This window comes from Anthonomus grandis, chromosome 6, assembly GCF_022605725.1.
Source record: "Anthonomus grandis grandis chromosome 6, icAntGran1.3, whole genome shotgun sequence".
Lineage (NCBI taxonomy): Eukaryota > Metazoa > Arthropoda > Insecta > Coleoptera > Curculionidae > Anthonomus > Anthonomus grandis.
The window spans coordinates 22,862,007-22,878,582 of NC_065551.1; the positions used below are offsets into that span (position 1 = coordinate 22,862,007).

The window sequence follows — 16,576 nt, forward strand, 5'->3', positions numbered from 1 at the left end:
CAATAAGTTAATAGCGAAAATAATCTTATTCCAGTTAATGCGAAGCAGTCATTTTTAGGCCCTTCTAAAACAGTTATATTTTTAATTTTTTTTTGATATTTTATTATATTGACCATTTTTTTTTTAACCAGATTTCAGTGCCCACTTATTTTGGGTGTAAGATGTTGGGCATTATGATTAAATTAATTAACGTCTTACCTTTAGAAACCATTTTGGTAAGCGTTTTAACAAGTTGCATAACATTTCTTTAAAAAAAAGTCATTCTTTACTTTAATTTTTATATCTTTATTAAAAAAAATGACATTAACATAAATATCTATAAAAAATATAAAAAGGTATAATACAAGCACTAAAATAATAAATGCATTTAAACGTAATTAAAGTAATTACATATGTACAACTAACCTAAATAATTGCAAAGTCAGTTCACTATTTAAAGAAAAAAAAAATGATTTATTTTATGGATCTAAATACAATATTTAACGTAAAGTGTATTTTTGCATCCTTTTATATCGAAAAGCAAGCAAAGTTAATCTTGTTAAATAAATCCCTAAGAAAGCCCCAAGAATCAATGCTCAAAACTTATACATTCTAAGGAACTTTTTTAAAAGAAATTTAAAACCATTTGTTCTGAAATCTCGTACCTTCCCTACAAGGACAATAACTCAGTTATTGTTTATTGTTGTTAAAATCCATTTACAATCTATGTACAATACACTTTCGCTTGAAGCAAAAAATAAATAAGCCCTTGCGGCACATCGAATTGTTCATATCCGCACTTATTTTTGGCAAGTTCTTTCACTGGTATCTTACGTTATTTTAACCTACGTACGGGTTATACGGTGGAGGATATGGTTGAGGAAAATATCCAGGATACGCCGCTGTAGGTGCCACCACTGGTACCGATGCCGTCATGTATGTCGTTAATACTGTTGGTATTACTGTAGTCGAAAATACTGTCGTGTGTGCTGTCTTAGCCCCAAACGTTAACTTAAGCACCTTACTATTAGTTTGTGTAATAATGGTGCTTTGTGTTACAGGAGAGGAGGTGATTGTAAATTGAGGTTGCGGAGGGAACAACGGATTTACAGGCGGTTGTTGAGGGAACTGAGGCAGTTGGGGAATTTGAGGTATTTGTGGTAACTGAGGGTATTGTGGAATAGGTGGTTGAAAAGCTGGAGGGATCGTACTGGTGCCAAACTCATAATCTGTTTTTGTAAAGGTGCCTTTTACTTTTGAGATGGTGCTTAGAATCGTGTTATGGCCCTGTGTCACCGGAAGAACATGAGTCTCGTATAAAGTTTCCACTTTGATAACAGGTTTCGAGGTGGTGATTACTTGCCCCTGAGCAGCTGCCGGGTTAAGCAGCCTCAACAAAGCCAACTGCTGCAACTGTTCTTGGCTCAAACCTAAATCAGGCTTTTTCTGCACCCTTCTATTCTTCAGCTCCTTTTCGATCTTAGCCTTATCGGTTTCCGGCAACTTGAAATCAGTTCCGATATTAGCCAGGTCTAGGTCAGCAGGCAGCACCGCCCTCCTAGGTATTCCATCTTCATCCTGCTCATTGCTATCACCAAACTCCAATTCCAAGTGTAACTCTGACCCGGCCTCGTCCAATCGACTATTAAACTCATTAAGCGTCTTACTGGGGTTAAAATGATACGCCTCCATGGGGGGTAGTGTTTTCGTAGCAGTAACTACCCGAGTTATTAAGTACGTCTGCACTAAAGTGGAGATGGTGGTGTCGTTGACGCCGCGTATTACCGGCAAAATGTGAGTCTTGAGCATTGTCTGCGTCGTGCTGAATGTCTCTGTAAGTGTTTCGAGGGGCGGCGTCGCGACGTCCGATGCGAGATAAATGGGTGGTAATGTGGCGATGCTCGAATCTAAGTTGTTATCTTTCGCGTAGTTGTTAGTCGTAGCGAGGATGTTTTCGGTTAACGGCTCCGTAGGCGAGAGAGTTGGGGTCGGCTCCGGGTCCTTTTCCAGGCTCTTTTCGAACGTTGACGTCACGGTTATGTATCTGGTGTTTTTTACGTTGCCAGCCTAATTGAAAAATAAAAATGAAATTAGTTGAGAAGTCCATGTTTTGTTATTATATTCTATAAATTAACTTTTCGTAATTAAGATGATGCAAAAAAGGTTTTTTGAGATAAATAAAAAAGTATATAGCTCTCTAAAAATTTGCAATCAAAACATTCAAACAAAAATATTAAGCTAGATATTGCTCTAACAAATAAAAATAATTGCAACTTCTTATTATTTTCGGAGTACTGGCAGCAATTTTTCCAGCTGCAGGAAATTCAATTGTCTAATTTAAGTTTATGTAGTAGTTTTTGTAGAAAAAGTTTTTCAAACACGGTGGTGTAGTAATATGCAAAAATAATAATTTTAGAGAAAATTTAAAAATTTTAGATCTATGTAAGTCCTTTTTGTGTAAAACAATAAAAATTATATATCAAACATAATTTGAAAAATAATTTATTTTTAAGAAAACTAATATTCGATAATTTAAAAATTGTTTTGTTTTAATTATCCTGCAGTTCCTTTATTTTTAATTTAAATTAAAAGTTTTTAAAATAAGTTTTGGCATGCATTTATTTTGTGATTAAAATTTCTGAGCAACATCCCTAGAAAACAAAATTTGTAGAAATTATCATTTCTATATGCCATATCGTATTTTTATCTTTATCAATATCGTATTTCATGGCTTTTTCGAGAATGTATGTAGCTAAATGAGAAAAAAATTAAAATTTGTTAAAAAAAATCATAACAAACTTAATCTTAAACCACAATAATCATAAAAATATTATTATAATAGTGCTAACTAAATATTTTATAATATTTTTAAATAAAATAAAAAAAATAAATGATACTATTTAGAAAGTGAAAAAGTTATCAATAAAAGAAAAGAATTAGTTCAATCCAGATACTGGGAGATAATTTTAGATGTCCAATGTCCAATGGATCCAAAATTAGTCCAATCATTATCCAGTACGTCCAAATAGAAAAATGGATTACTAGTATAGGACAATGATGTTTATTCTTAATTCCTACTATCCGAAATTAGAAATACGGGTTTCTATAGAAAGTGATATAATAAATAATTTTGCAATGGTGGATGGTTTTCTGCCAGTGGCTAAAGTCATTTGAAACAAATACTTTTTTGTAAGGATTTTCGACATTTTTCATGTTTCTGTTTTAGCAGAGACATGAAATAGACCCATGATTGATTTAATTTATTGTTAGTGCAACAAAACTAAATATGCAAGTAAAAATAAATGTTTCAAAAATCGTCCTTGTTTTTTTATTAGTTGATACACGAGTTGAACACCCTTACAAAAAACATCAATATTTCCGAAAAAGAAATAAAAGCTAAACTACCCAATTACAAATTAACAGTAATTAATAATAATAATAATAATAATAATAATAATAATAATAATAATAATAATAATAATAATAATAATAATAATAATAATAATAATAATAATAAACGACTTTTATTTGCAAAAATTCTTTACATAATATTTGTATTATATATATTTATTTATGTTTCTTAACCTATCAGTCGGCGAAGTCTAGCCTAGGGCTATTCAAACTCAACCCTCTAACAGATTTCATTAAATTCTAAATAACACACATGTGCCAAATAATTATGCACTTGAAACGCACTTTAAATAATGTAGTCTTAACTTATAGTTAACAGTAATTAAAGCAAAAAAATGTACAAAAAAGGAAATATAAAGGAACCTGAACATTTTTCCGTAATATACCCAACAAAAATAAATAAATAAACAATAACTTCAAAAAGAAATAGTCACTTTACTGAACAAATTTCACGCTCTGGGCAGCAGGCGACAGACTAGCGGTGGGTCAAATTATAGTCCTGCACTTGCTCACTCATTATTATAGACTTTAACACAGATTTAAATTTTTTTGTTGTAAATACTTTCATATAATCGGGCAAAAAATTATAAAGATGAACAGTTAGGAATCACGAACTTTTATGTTTCATTTCTAGTATTTTTAGAGTGTACACTGTCATTGGTCTTGATTTTTTCTATGAAACACGTTGAAATATATTTGCGTTTATGAAAAAAAATTCCAAGATTTAGTTTCATTAATTTTATAAGATATGCTATCATATTTTCCAATATTAAATATTAAACGGCAACACAATGTTTTGGATTTTTTGTATTCGAAACTTGTCATACTGTCCGAGGCACGGGCCATAAACTATGTCTGCATAATTAAAGTGAGAAAAAACAAGGGTTTCACATAGCTTTATTTTTAATGCGACGCTTAAAATTTGACGACTATTATATAATTGTTTTAATGAAATATATGCTTTTTGAATAAGGTTTTTAATATGGCTTTCAAAATTTAATTCAGTATCTATTATTACCCTTAAATTACGTGCTTCTTCGCAGAATTCAAGCTTTTCACCATTTATTTTTATATTACTAACAACTGAAAATATATTTTTACTTTTTTTTCGGCCGAAAAACATAAGCTTAGACTTTGATAAATTAAGTTTTAAAGAGCGTTCTTGTGAAATATTTGTTATTATTTGAAGATCCCTGTTTATGTTTTCTATTGTTTGGTTATGATTTTTAATATTAAAATTACAATAAAGCTGATTGTCGTCAGCGAACGCTTGAACTTTACAACACTGAGGAGATCTTAAGACGTCAGCAGTGTAAATGATAACTAAAGTGGACCCAATATTGGCCCCTGTGGCACTCCGGATAACACCCTACACTCCTCTGAATACTCTTCCCCCACTTTAACTCGCTGTGTTCTGTTTGAAATGTATGCTGTCATAAGAGCCAGAGCGTCAGCACTGAATCCATAATATTTTAGCTTGGCGATTAGAAGTTCGTGATTAGTCGTATCGAAGGCCTTTGAGTAGTCCAAAAGTATTAGAACGCTCTCTAAACCTTCATTATAAGCTTGAATAATATCATGTGTAACAACTGCCAAAGCTCCAACCGTCGAGTGTGGTTTTCGAAAACCATTTTGGAAGTCTGGGATAATCGCATTTAAATTAAAGTAATTATAGATTTGCTGATGTAATATTTTTTCCCAAATTTTTGACATAGCCGCTAAAATAGATATAATTGTTAAATCATTATATGTAGTAGGATTTTTTATTTTTTGGTAAAGGCAAACCTACACTATTTTTCCAAGAAGTTGGAAAATAACTCTGTTCAATACAATAATTTACAATATTTATAATAAAAGGATCTATGAAAGGGCACTATTACACTGTTTAATCATATTGGCTGTTATGTTTGTTTGCTGTCCCAATTATAAGACTTAATTTTAATCAGTTTAATGAAAGCTAGATATTATAAATGGTCATATTTAGCTTAAATACAGTTCAAGTTACTAATTACGAAACAAAACTATTTTAAGAGACCAAATTCTACAAATTCTAAATAAGATAATAAAAATGTGCAGTAAGTTAGTTCCCAAAACTTCAATTCCATTAGAGTCTTAATGTTCTTTCGATAGACGAGTGCATAGCATAGTTGGTATAATGATGAGGCAAAGAAAACAATCGATTTATCCTTAAATTGTGCTATGGAATATGACATGAAATTTTATTAAGTAGCTCGGGACAAACCAAAAGTTTATTAATAAACATTAAATTAATAATACTGCGTCTTTGAAGTAATGCATATTCAACAAGTTCATTACTTACGTTATAACAAAGGTCAATCAGGAATTGGAAAAGTTTGTAAAGACAAAATCGGAAAAAACTGCTTTAAACTCTTTCCAGTACTATATAATTATTAATGTACACACGCGATTAAATAATTGATCTATACTCCAAGAAAGAGGCAACAAGTGACATGTACAAACTTTTGCAAGTTTCATTCGACAAGTTTTTATTATTACGAAAAGCAAAAGAACAAAAAACCTGCTTTAGCTGCTGCTAGATGCTTTAGTCATAATAGTATTCACATGAGTACTAAAATAGTACATACAAAAGGATACATTATCAATAGTATTAGGTACAGATTGGATATATACCCCAATTACGAAACTAGTCTCACCTACATTACAAGCTGAAAACAATTGCTCAAAAGAGTCGTACTCTAATCTAAGTTTTTTGGCACTTATAAAGTTTCTAAGGTAAATTAATATATCTCCACCCTTGCATTTATTGCTTCTAAGGGATAAGCTATCATAGTGAAGCAAATTTAAAAATTTCATAGCCAATTTAGCATCAGAAAAATAATCAGAAAGCTAACTCTTAACAAATATTAAGATATCATAATTAAAATATATAATATTTATATTTGATTCTTAGAAGTTTGGTACGAAAGCTACCTACAAGAAAACAAAAATATTAACTTGCCAGCCAAAAAGCCTTGTAACAATATAATATCGTGTATTAAAAAAGTTCCGAAATTTTTTAACAATTCGTAAACGCGTCCTTTTATCAAAAAATATTACTTATTTATTTTGCACATATAGGAGGCATTACAATAGTAGTAAAAACCAAAGTTAATTTTTTTTCAATGGAATGGTACAATTTTTAAAATTGCCGGCTTAACGCAAAATGCGAACACAAGTTCCTGTAATTTATGCTATGCCTAACTTTAACAGTGAAAAGAGACTTATTGGAGAGTTTATTATAAACTAGATATGCAAAAACTAACCCATAAAAAAATGATACAAAAAACTATTTAAACACTACACCTCATTAATGAAATGTTGAAAATGACCGCCTTGAATGGTTTGACAATGTACCAAACTGTAGTAAAAAGCGGTTGCTATGTTTTCTGAAATATCGGAAGTTATCAATTTACATTTTGCTCTAATTTTGCCTTGTACTGTACGTTTTCATTTTTCAGCTTTATCGCATAAACTTGCTTCCAGAAAAAATAGTCAAGAGGCTTTTAGTCAAGGCTTTTTGCTGATTATCCAATTTCTTCTCTCCTGCCAATTCAACGATTTGGAAAAGTCGTATTCGTAGTATCGTAAAGAATCTTCTTACACTAACTACAAAAAAGGCAGAAGCGCCTTTTTATTAAAACCATATTCATTGAAAATTAGCATTAATAAGTCTTTTTATGTCGATAATAACTTCCTCCTGTCTGATTTTCTAGTAAATTATTTTTAATAAAAATTGAACCTTTTATCTTATTAAAAAATAAACCTGCCCAAATATTTACCTTTTCAGGATACTGGGTATGCATTTCACGCATCTAGTGCGGATTTTCTTTTGATCAATATCGACAATTTATCAATTCAGAAAAAACAATGTTTATTAGATATTAATTTCCTTCACATTTTTGTATCATGAAGACAGGAGGTTCCTTCCTATCTGATATCCTAATGCCTTTTGTGATTCGGGGCTTTTGTTTTTTCGCCCTTGTTTCATTTAATTTTATGTGAAGTGCTAAATTGAGCTTTTTACATATAAGGTTATAAAAAATTGATCTGAAGACAGATACAAATCTTGCTAATTTGCACTACGGCATAACCGATTAAACTTTGATTTCAAGTTTACTGTATCATAAGTTCTATCAGAATTTCCATTTATTGTTTTTTTTTTAAATTTACACCTAACCCAACGGAGTATATCAAAGAAGAGGGGTCTTCTGATTTAAAATAAGTTGCATACTTGAAATAAGCATCAACAAAATTAATTTCATCAAAATATTACAGCATAATTAAATTCAAATACATAATAATCAAATATATAATTAAATTCATCATATTTAAACTTTGAACTTCACTAAAGTCCTTTTGAGTATTTGGTGTTATTGTGGTTTTTGGATTATGGTATTTTCAATAAGTTATATAGATTATATTTTTTTCTTTTTTTAGCTATTAGTAAATACAAATAATAACACTCGCTGTATAATGCAAACAAAAAAAAATAAATATTATTATTTATGTTTTTATAATGTTTTTTTTTTTAATTACATGCACAACTTAAATGACTAAGGAATATTTTTTTAGTAAAAAAATATTAAAAAACGTTAACATATTTCATATAAAGATAATCTCAGCTTTATAAAGTTATTTAATATTATAAAAATTCCTGTCATTTACACCATATTTGTTAAGACCACTTTATCTAGATACATTTGTCAAATATCGAATTTTTAAAATCGCTTCTGTTCTTTTTGGCGCTTATATTGTCAAACAAAGAATGTTTAAAAAGCCAACATTGTAATTTTAATCATTTCGTTTTAACATTTATATTTTTTTTATAGTTTTACACTTTTGTTCTATTAAAGAGAAACCGTGGGTTTTATTAGGATGAATCTTGCAAAAACTTCATTGTTTATACTATTGACTATTATATTTAATTTCTGTCTTACTACTATCAGTCTTAGTAGAAGTATAAAAGGGTTTATAAGAATAAAGAGTTACTAAATCTTTCTGTATAATGTAAAGAATAAAAACTAAATATTACTATATACATATATATTTTTTTGAAAACATAATGCATAAAAAAAAATAAATAAAATACGTTAATATATTTTCATAATTAAACTGAATCCAGCTGTATATAAGGAATATTTCTATTCGAAGAAGATTCTTTGAAATCACATTATCCAAAAAAAAAAAACGCTGCAAATTTCCTTTTAGATATATTTTACTTTTGAAATGACTCTTATTCGCTGTTGCGTTCATATCGTCAGACAAAGGAATGTTTAAAAGGCCGCATTTTAACCTTTTTATATTATTTTCTCTTATTTATTCTGAATTATTCAAATTTTTTGACAGGCTTAGGCGTTTATATTATTTGAGCAAAAACTTGAATTTCATTTAAATTAAATCTGCGAGATGGTGTGTATTTTTAGTCTTTTTTATATTATCACTGTTTCGAAAGGTCATCTTTTGGAGAGCAAAATTAGCACAATTATTTATTTAAAAAAAAAACGCGCGTTAATATAAAAATTATTTTTTGACTATATTTTGCAGTCCCTAAAGAACTTTATTTTTCGATAATCTATCATGCCAAATATTAAAAAAAATTGTGCCTTAAAATAATGAAAGTATTTGAATATTTACGAATCACTATAAATTTAATTTGAAATCGCAATATTTATTAAAACTTTCTTACAATAGTGTTGTCTTTATTATTATCACTTTAAATAAAATAAAACCTATTTTATTATTTTATAAAACAGTTTTTATATTATTCAGAAAAATAAAAGTTATATATTATATTTGAAGAAGGTAGTTTCCATATTTATAATTTTTTAAATAAATTATATTTTTCTTGTAGTTTTTAATAATCAACTTTGGTTTTTTATTTGTGTTTTATTTTTATTAAGACCATATTTTTATCAGCTAATAATGTTTCACTAAATTTAAAAAAGGTCTAACCGATAGTGACAAAACCAAACATTATTTTCATTGCAAATATAATAATCTTATTTGCAAAAAAAAATGCACAATACTATTTAAATTTAAGTGCTTTTTTTCTTAATTTCTGAGGTTGTACTACATGCATAACTGTTTAGGATACATTAAAAGAGCGAGACATTTAATAATAATAACAGAGATATTTTATTATTAAAAGTATACAAATATGTAGTAAGTGAGAAAGCTTTAAAGTAAAGGTACTTAATTCGTAGGCAATATAAAAAACAAATAGTTAAGGAAATAAAGCACTTTTCTTTTTGTGTTCGGCTTTGGCATGGCATTTTGCTCTTTTTTAATATTAAAGCAAAATTGATTACAGCTGTTATAAACTTTCTGAATAAAAAACTCAAGGATTTTAAGATATGCAATATAAGATGCTTAAATTGCTTCTAAATGCCCAAGAAATATTTCAAGGTACCATGTTAGGTACAACTTTTATTGTGATAAATCAGGACAAAATTTTAAAGAAGCATACGCCTTTTAATATTCATAATAATATTGTTTATATATATTGAAAAGAAATTATATTGAATTTCATAAAAGCTATCCATATTTTTTATATACAAATGTAAGAGCAATAAAATTCTTACGTAAACATAAAAAATGGGTTTATTAAACGACATATCTTTGGAAAAAAGACTTTCTAAACGCTCTCCGAAAAATTTAATTTCACGTCTCTTTGTCATCCAGGAAATCGAAAATTTAATTCACCGCCTCATTTCAAATCTCTGCCTCCCATGTCCCAGGTAATACGATAAAATAGCTATTATAGAGTGTAGAAGGAACCGCCTGAAATATATGACTTTATTAAAACTCGAGGCAAAAATAATTTCGTCTGGAATTTTATCTTGTCAAGTAGATGGAAACAGTAACATACTCTTCGAATAAAATTTCTTCAAGACGTGCTTTAGAGATATTAAAATTACACTTCAATTACCTCACGAGAAGTTAAATCCGAGCCGAGTAAAGAAAAATAAATAATAAAAAGATATTTAATTTAAAAAATTGACTTCATACATTATAACGACTTACCTGGAAAGTGTACGGTGATTTGATCGTAGCAATTTCGTAATAGATATCCTTGAAGTCGGGCGGAGTTGATATTTCGACCTTTAGGGTTTCCAGGGGTAACTGAGGACTATCCAGTTTATTCTCAGTGGCACTGTCATCATCTATAATCGTTGCAATTGACTCTGAACCTTCGAGACTATCGACATCATCTGATCTGGCTTGGGGAGTAGCAACCTCATTGTTTTGCTGTTGTTGCTGTTGATGGTTATTATTGCCACTTCCCTCCGGCTTACCACTAAGTAACTTTTCAGCATGTTCACTTGTACTATTTGTATTACTTTCTTCGTCCTCAGGTTGTTTGCGTATTGACACGCGCGGTCTTGGAGTGGTTTTATATTGCCATCTACCTGGAGTTCTAAAAATAATAAAAGAAACTGTTTAAACTTTTAATGAGAATCTTTTTCATAATATGAAAGAAAAAACTAATTCTAAATATGTTGCCCTTTTGTTTTCGCCCTCTTACATTATCCAGTCAACGTATAACCGTCCGATTAGTTGATTTCAAACCGAAAACAAAGAAATGAGGTGCTTATGCGGAGCACAGGACAAGATTTTACATTTTACGCTTGACTCCCATATACCCCTGAATAGTTTTATTCTATATATAGCTCCCAGTAGTTTATCTTCCAACAGACGCCCTAATCCCAGTTGTCGAAGTGTGAATTTAGGACACATATATCGGACATTCAAATAGGTTTACGCCGGAATGCCTCCATTCAACTGCCTCATGAATTAAGCGTTTGCGTTCCGGAATAATATTAATCAATAATCTGAAAGGGTTAATGTCTCGTCAGTTTGCGTAACTTGGACACCGAATTATATCTATGTAAGTCTGCTGATGTGTATGAATTTTGGTATTTTTAACGGCTTAAATAACTTACAATTGACGTTTTTTTATTTAGTTGTAAGCTTTATCCTGCAAAATTAGAATGCTAAATATTAACTTTTTACTAATTTTATCATCTTCAGAAATATTGCATAACTTAAACGAATAGGATTTCCTTTTATTATTAAAAATTGAGGGGAAAACTTTAATATGTTTTCCTGTTAAAGCTGATATCAGCTTTATAAAATTCCTTGAAACAAGGAATATTTCTATTCAAACAAGCTTCTTTAGAATCACTTTGTCCGAATAAACGCAGCAAATTTCCTTTTTGAAACATTTTAGTTCTAAAATAGCTTTTGTTCTTTGCTGCGTTTGTATCGTCGGGAAAAGAAATATTTAAAAGACCACATTGTAACCTTTGTATAATTTTTTGTCTGATTTATTTTAAATTATTCATGTTCTTTTATAGGTTTGAGCATTTGTACTAATTTAGAGAAAACCTGATTATTAATAACATTGAACCTGCGGCAACTTCATAATGTGTTGTACTATTTTTTTATTTTACTTCCATTATTATTGTTTTTTAGTTAAAGCATAAAATGGTTAATATTTTGGGATTTAAAAATTCCAACCAAATCATCCAGACGATATATATATATTGGTGTATAAATTGTTTTTAACTAGGGTATTTGTTTTCAGTGAGTAATTTAAAATGTGATTTTAATTGTTTTAATCATTAGTGATTGCAAATATTAAATTATTAAGCATAGGGAAACGATGCATATTGAATATAAGTAAATACATATTTTTAAGAGATAATGCATAATTTAAATGACTACGATAATATTTGAATCAAATATCAATAAAATACTTTGATATATTTTCATAATAAAGATTATCAGCCTTATGAATTATCTTTAAATAAGGAACAATTCTGTTTAAAAAAGCTTCTTTGAGACGACGTTATTCAATAAACGCTTCAAATTTTTAAGTAGAATATTTCGATGAGTCAAATAAACTAAAATATCTAATTATTTTTTTCTTAATATTAGTTTATATTCTTCTTTGACATGCTGCAATTTAAATATTATAAATACAATTTTTAATAATATAATATTTAAAAAAAATATATGAATTGCTTAATTGGTTACGATTTTCCCTACTAATTTAATTTTTTTTTTAAGTGCGTTAATATATGTTCATATTAAAGTTGGGTTATCTTTATGTAACGAATATTTCTATTTAAACATTTCTGTAAAACCACTTTGTTCAAATAAACGCTGCAAATTTCCCTTTTGAAATATTTTACTTCTAAAATGGCTTTTATTCTCTGTTGCGTTCGTATCGTCAGACAAAGAAATGTTTAAAAGGCCACATTGTAACCTTTTTATTATTTTTCCTGATATATTCTAATATATTCATATTTTTTGACAGGCTTAGGCTTTTGTACAATTTGAGAGAAAACCTGAATTTTATTTAAATGTAACCTGTGAGAATTAAATGGTGTGTATTGTTAGTTTTTTCTTTTTTCTAATTCATTGTTCATATTTTCCTGTAGGACCTAAAAAGGTTAATTTCTCATAAGCTTATATTATTTGAACAACCAATACTAGCTGCAAATTTTGCTAAAGTTTGAATACCTATATCGACTGCTTACGTTTAGAGTACTTTTCGTGATTATAACTATCATAATTAAAATTAGCTACTAAAGGTAAACTTTTTACTTTGCGTCCCATATGTTAAGAAATCCAAGGACATATTAGTGCTGTCTTGCAGAGGTGCTATTTGCGTATGCGTTTGCTCTATGCTAACAAACATATTTTAAATTTTAAGACAAGAATAAAAACTTTTGTATTATCATTTACTATCCTTGTCTTGATAAAAAATAACCCAGCAGAAACTGAAACGTGTACAAAATACGTGTTGTCGATTTGTGTGTAATTTAAAAAAATTTGATCATGTGTCCATATACATCTATCGATGGCAATGGCTAAAAATGTAATTTCTTTTTAAGTTTCATTTTCTTACATTTATGTATCGGCTCTATAAAAACCAAAAGCCAAAATTTAATCTGTTAGAGAAATTAGTTCCAAGAAATGCGAATTATGATAGAGATATAAGACATAAGACTCTTACATTGCCACACCATAGCACAGCTCTTTTCTCACGTAGTTATACTTATATTGCCGTAACAATTTATAATCGATTTAGACCTAATTTTTCATTTCCAATATCTCGCTTTAAAAATTATTATAAAAGTTTGTTATTGGAGGAACAATTGCACAATTAATTTTGTTTTCTGCGGATTTACAAATGTATTTAATTTTTTTTTTTTCTCAATTTGTTCTTTGGTTAATTTTTATATTACTATTACTGCTTGTTTGTCAAAACATTTGTAATTATAATTATTATTAGAGATAAGAGATAAAAGTAGCTTTAGCTGATCTTCGCCTTTTTGAGCAAATGTAATGTAATGTGAATTTAATACCAAGTGAAGAATCATTATTTATTATTATTTAAATAAGGCATAACTTAAGTCGATATTGCTTCACTTTTATTAAGAGCCAAGAAGTTACTGAGAACCATATATTATTATATAGTCTTTTATTTCAACTATTTCGTTATTACACGTTATACTATAAACATATTAACATTATATCAGTTAATCTAATTTAAACACTAAATTTTAATCTAAGGTTACCTATCTTAGCTGTTTCAGAAGATCTAATTTTTTTTTATTAAGCCACTAGTAATTTTCGCTCTTTTGGACCACTCGGCATGTGTTTCAATAATTTTTTTTTAAAATCACTAGTGCGCAAAAAAACCGGATAATTTAAAAAAGTATGCTTTTTCAATATTGCATTTATGACCGTTGCGAGCCACGGTCGTTTCAGTCGGACTGTTTTCCTAAAAGGGGTTACTGCAAAACGAAATCCATTTGCGATATGAGCCGGCCAATGCCAATATCAAGCCCGGGAATTTTGTAAATGCAAAAGCGAAACGAAGCGGCGACGTTTTCGACTGTTAGGTTTTAAAATAAAAAAACTACTATCGATAACCTTTTTATATTTTAAGTGATTTTTAAATTAGGAATACGCCTTACCTGTTTAATTTAAACTTGTACAAACTGGTCGACGCACCGTCCCCACCTTGCTCAACAGTAGAGGTTTGAATTTTCGGCTTGTAACCCCTTCTACTAAATCCAGAATTATTTTTCTCTTCGCTAGAAGAGGCGGTAGTTCTACTTGCTGCTTTTCTTCTATTGGCACCACTGCCTGAAAACCGCTTACCAGTTGGCACCGCTATTGATTCTTCGCTGTAGGGAGTTGGAGGAGTTGTAGTTGTTTTGGATTTGGAAGACTTTGATTTACGGTTGGATTTGCGATTTCCCCGACCAGATTTTGACTGTCTTTGTGAGGTGTTTTGTCTGTATTTATTTACATGTGTTAGTGCTGGGTGCTGACATGCTTATTAATAATGTGCGCATGCTTTTTTAGCTAGAGAGTTGATACTCATATCTAAATAAAAAAGGCGTAAGGCATAGCTAAAAATATTTCTAAATTATTTAAAAAAAATTTATCATCAACGCTCTAGCTATGTACATGCTTCATTATAAAAATATAAATTGGTGTAGAAAGGGTGAATAGAAAGAAAAAGTAAACATGCTTATAGAAATATAAATATGGACTGTAAAAATGATCTTTATCATCCATTTTGTTAAAACAAAATAAGCTGTTATATTCAAAGATTTGCTAATACCGCCGTATATTATTATACCGGGTGACACAGAAAAAGGGAACACTTAATTTTTTTTTTTACTTTTTAAGATAAACAAATGAAATTTGGTGTATCGATAAAATAGTCATAAGAGTATCTTTTGGCATATTCGATGATTTTTGTTACTTTCGGTTTAACAAAAAGTGACACTAACTTTTTTATTTTAAATGGGACAATTAGTATATCATTACGTTTTTTGATAGAAAATAATATTCATTGCATTTTATGACCTAAATCAGTTTTTCAGAAAGACAGTCAGCAAACATTTCAAATATTAGTAAACATTGAAATTCTCTTAAAAACTACGGCAAATTTATTTGAATAACAAATAATAATTGAGCTTGACAAGATGTGATGTAGTATATCAAATGAAAAATAAATCAAAAATACATCAAAACGTAGCCTCTTAGTCAAGAAATCAAAGCCTTCAATGCTGTTTGTATTAATTAGATGCGCTTTTTTTTTCCTCTTTTGGGCTTATTTATCCACCAATTTAAAAAATAATCATACTAAATTATTGGAAAAAAAAATTCTTTATATTCTTATATTCATAAATAAAGTAAATGCCAACATTATTGGTTTGTATAATTTAAATAGGCGGGTAAAAGATTTAAGTTATAAAATGCAATGAACACTATTTTAAGTAGAAAATAACAAGTAGCAAATTGAATATCATTGTTCTCAGAATATTATTTTCTATCGAATTACGTAATAATATACTAAGTATTTCATTTAAAATAAGAAAGTTAGGGTCTTTTCCAGTTAAATAGGAAGTGACAGAAAACAATTAAATATGTCAAAAGATGCTCTTATACCAAATCCATTATTATACCGAATTTCATTTGTTTATCTTGAAGAGTAAAATAGGTATTAAGTGTTAATAAAAAATGTGTAATATAAAACATATTAAAAATTTCTGCATCAAGTTTGTATAAAATTATTATGCCCTCTGATATATTTTGACATACATTAAGATGCATAACCTAAATAGCTATGATTCCCTCTTTATCGGATTTCAAAGAAATGTTAATATCTTTTCGATGTGAATCTAATACTAGTTTTATAAAAGGAATATTTCTGCTTAAATAGGTTTCTTTAGAAGCACCTTGTCTGTGTAAAAATTGCATAAGTATTTCCTTTTTTAAACATTTATTTTTAAGAAGATAATGACTGTTTAAAGCATATTTCTTCTTTGCACGTCGAATTTTTGTTGTTTATTAATTCAGTAAAAATTTCATCGTTTTTTTTGTCTAATATTTTATTTTTACATTTATTTTTGTATACTTTATTGGTTAAAGAGTTTATAGTCATCTCTTTAGCTTTATCATAAAAGTTCTCACCTTTGACTTCAATATATTAAATATAATTATTTATATGCAAATTAAATACATTGTTTCACCTAATCTTTTGTATGGGTTTATATATTAAAAAAGATGTTATAATTGCTGTGAAAGATGCTATTATTTTAAAAATTTGAGTATCAAACAAAAAGAATACATG

The 16,576-nt window shown here is 28.8% G+C and overlaps 1 protein-coding gene across 5 annotated transcripts in view; it reads right to left on the reverse strand.

Moving 5' to 3' along the window:
• Positions 1–261: 261 nt before the first annotated feature.
• LOC126737935 (uncharacterized) overlaps positions 262–16,576 on the reverse strand; it is a 220,242-nt gene continuing 203,927 nt past the window's right edge. For 4 of the 5 annotated variants that reach the window (XM_050443042.1, XM_050443040.1, XM_050443043.1 and 1 more), the window contains 3 exons: positions 14,403–14,726; positions 10,435–10,828; positions 262–2,046 (listed from right to left, as the gene is read on the reverse strand). In XM_050443042.1, the coding sequence (XP_050298999.1) occupies positions 820–2,046; positions 10,435–10,828; positions 14,403–14,726 (1,945 nt within the window). In that variant the 3' untranslated portion in view covers positions 262–819. The remainder of the gene's footprint in view (positions 2,047–10,434; positions 10,829–14,402; positions 14,727–16,576) is intronic. The other variant, XM_050443044.1, reaches the window with a different exon arrangement.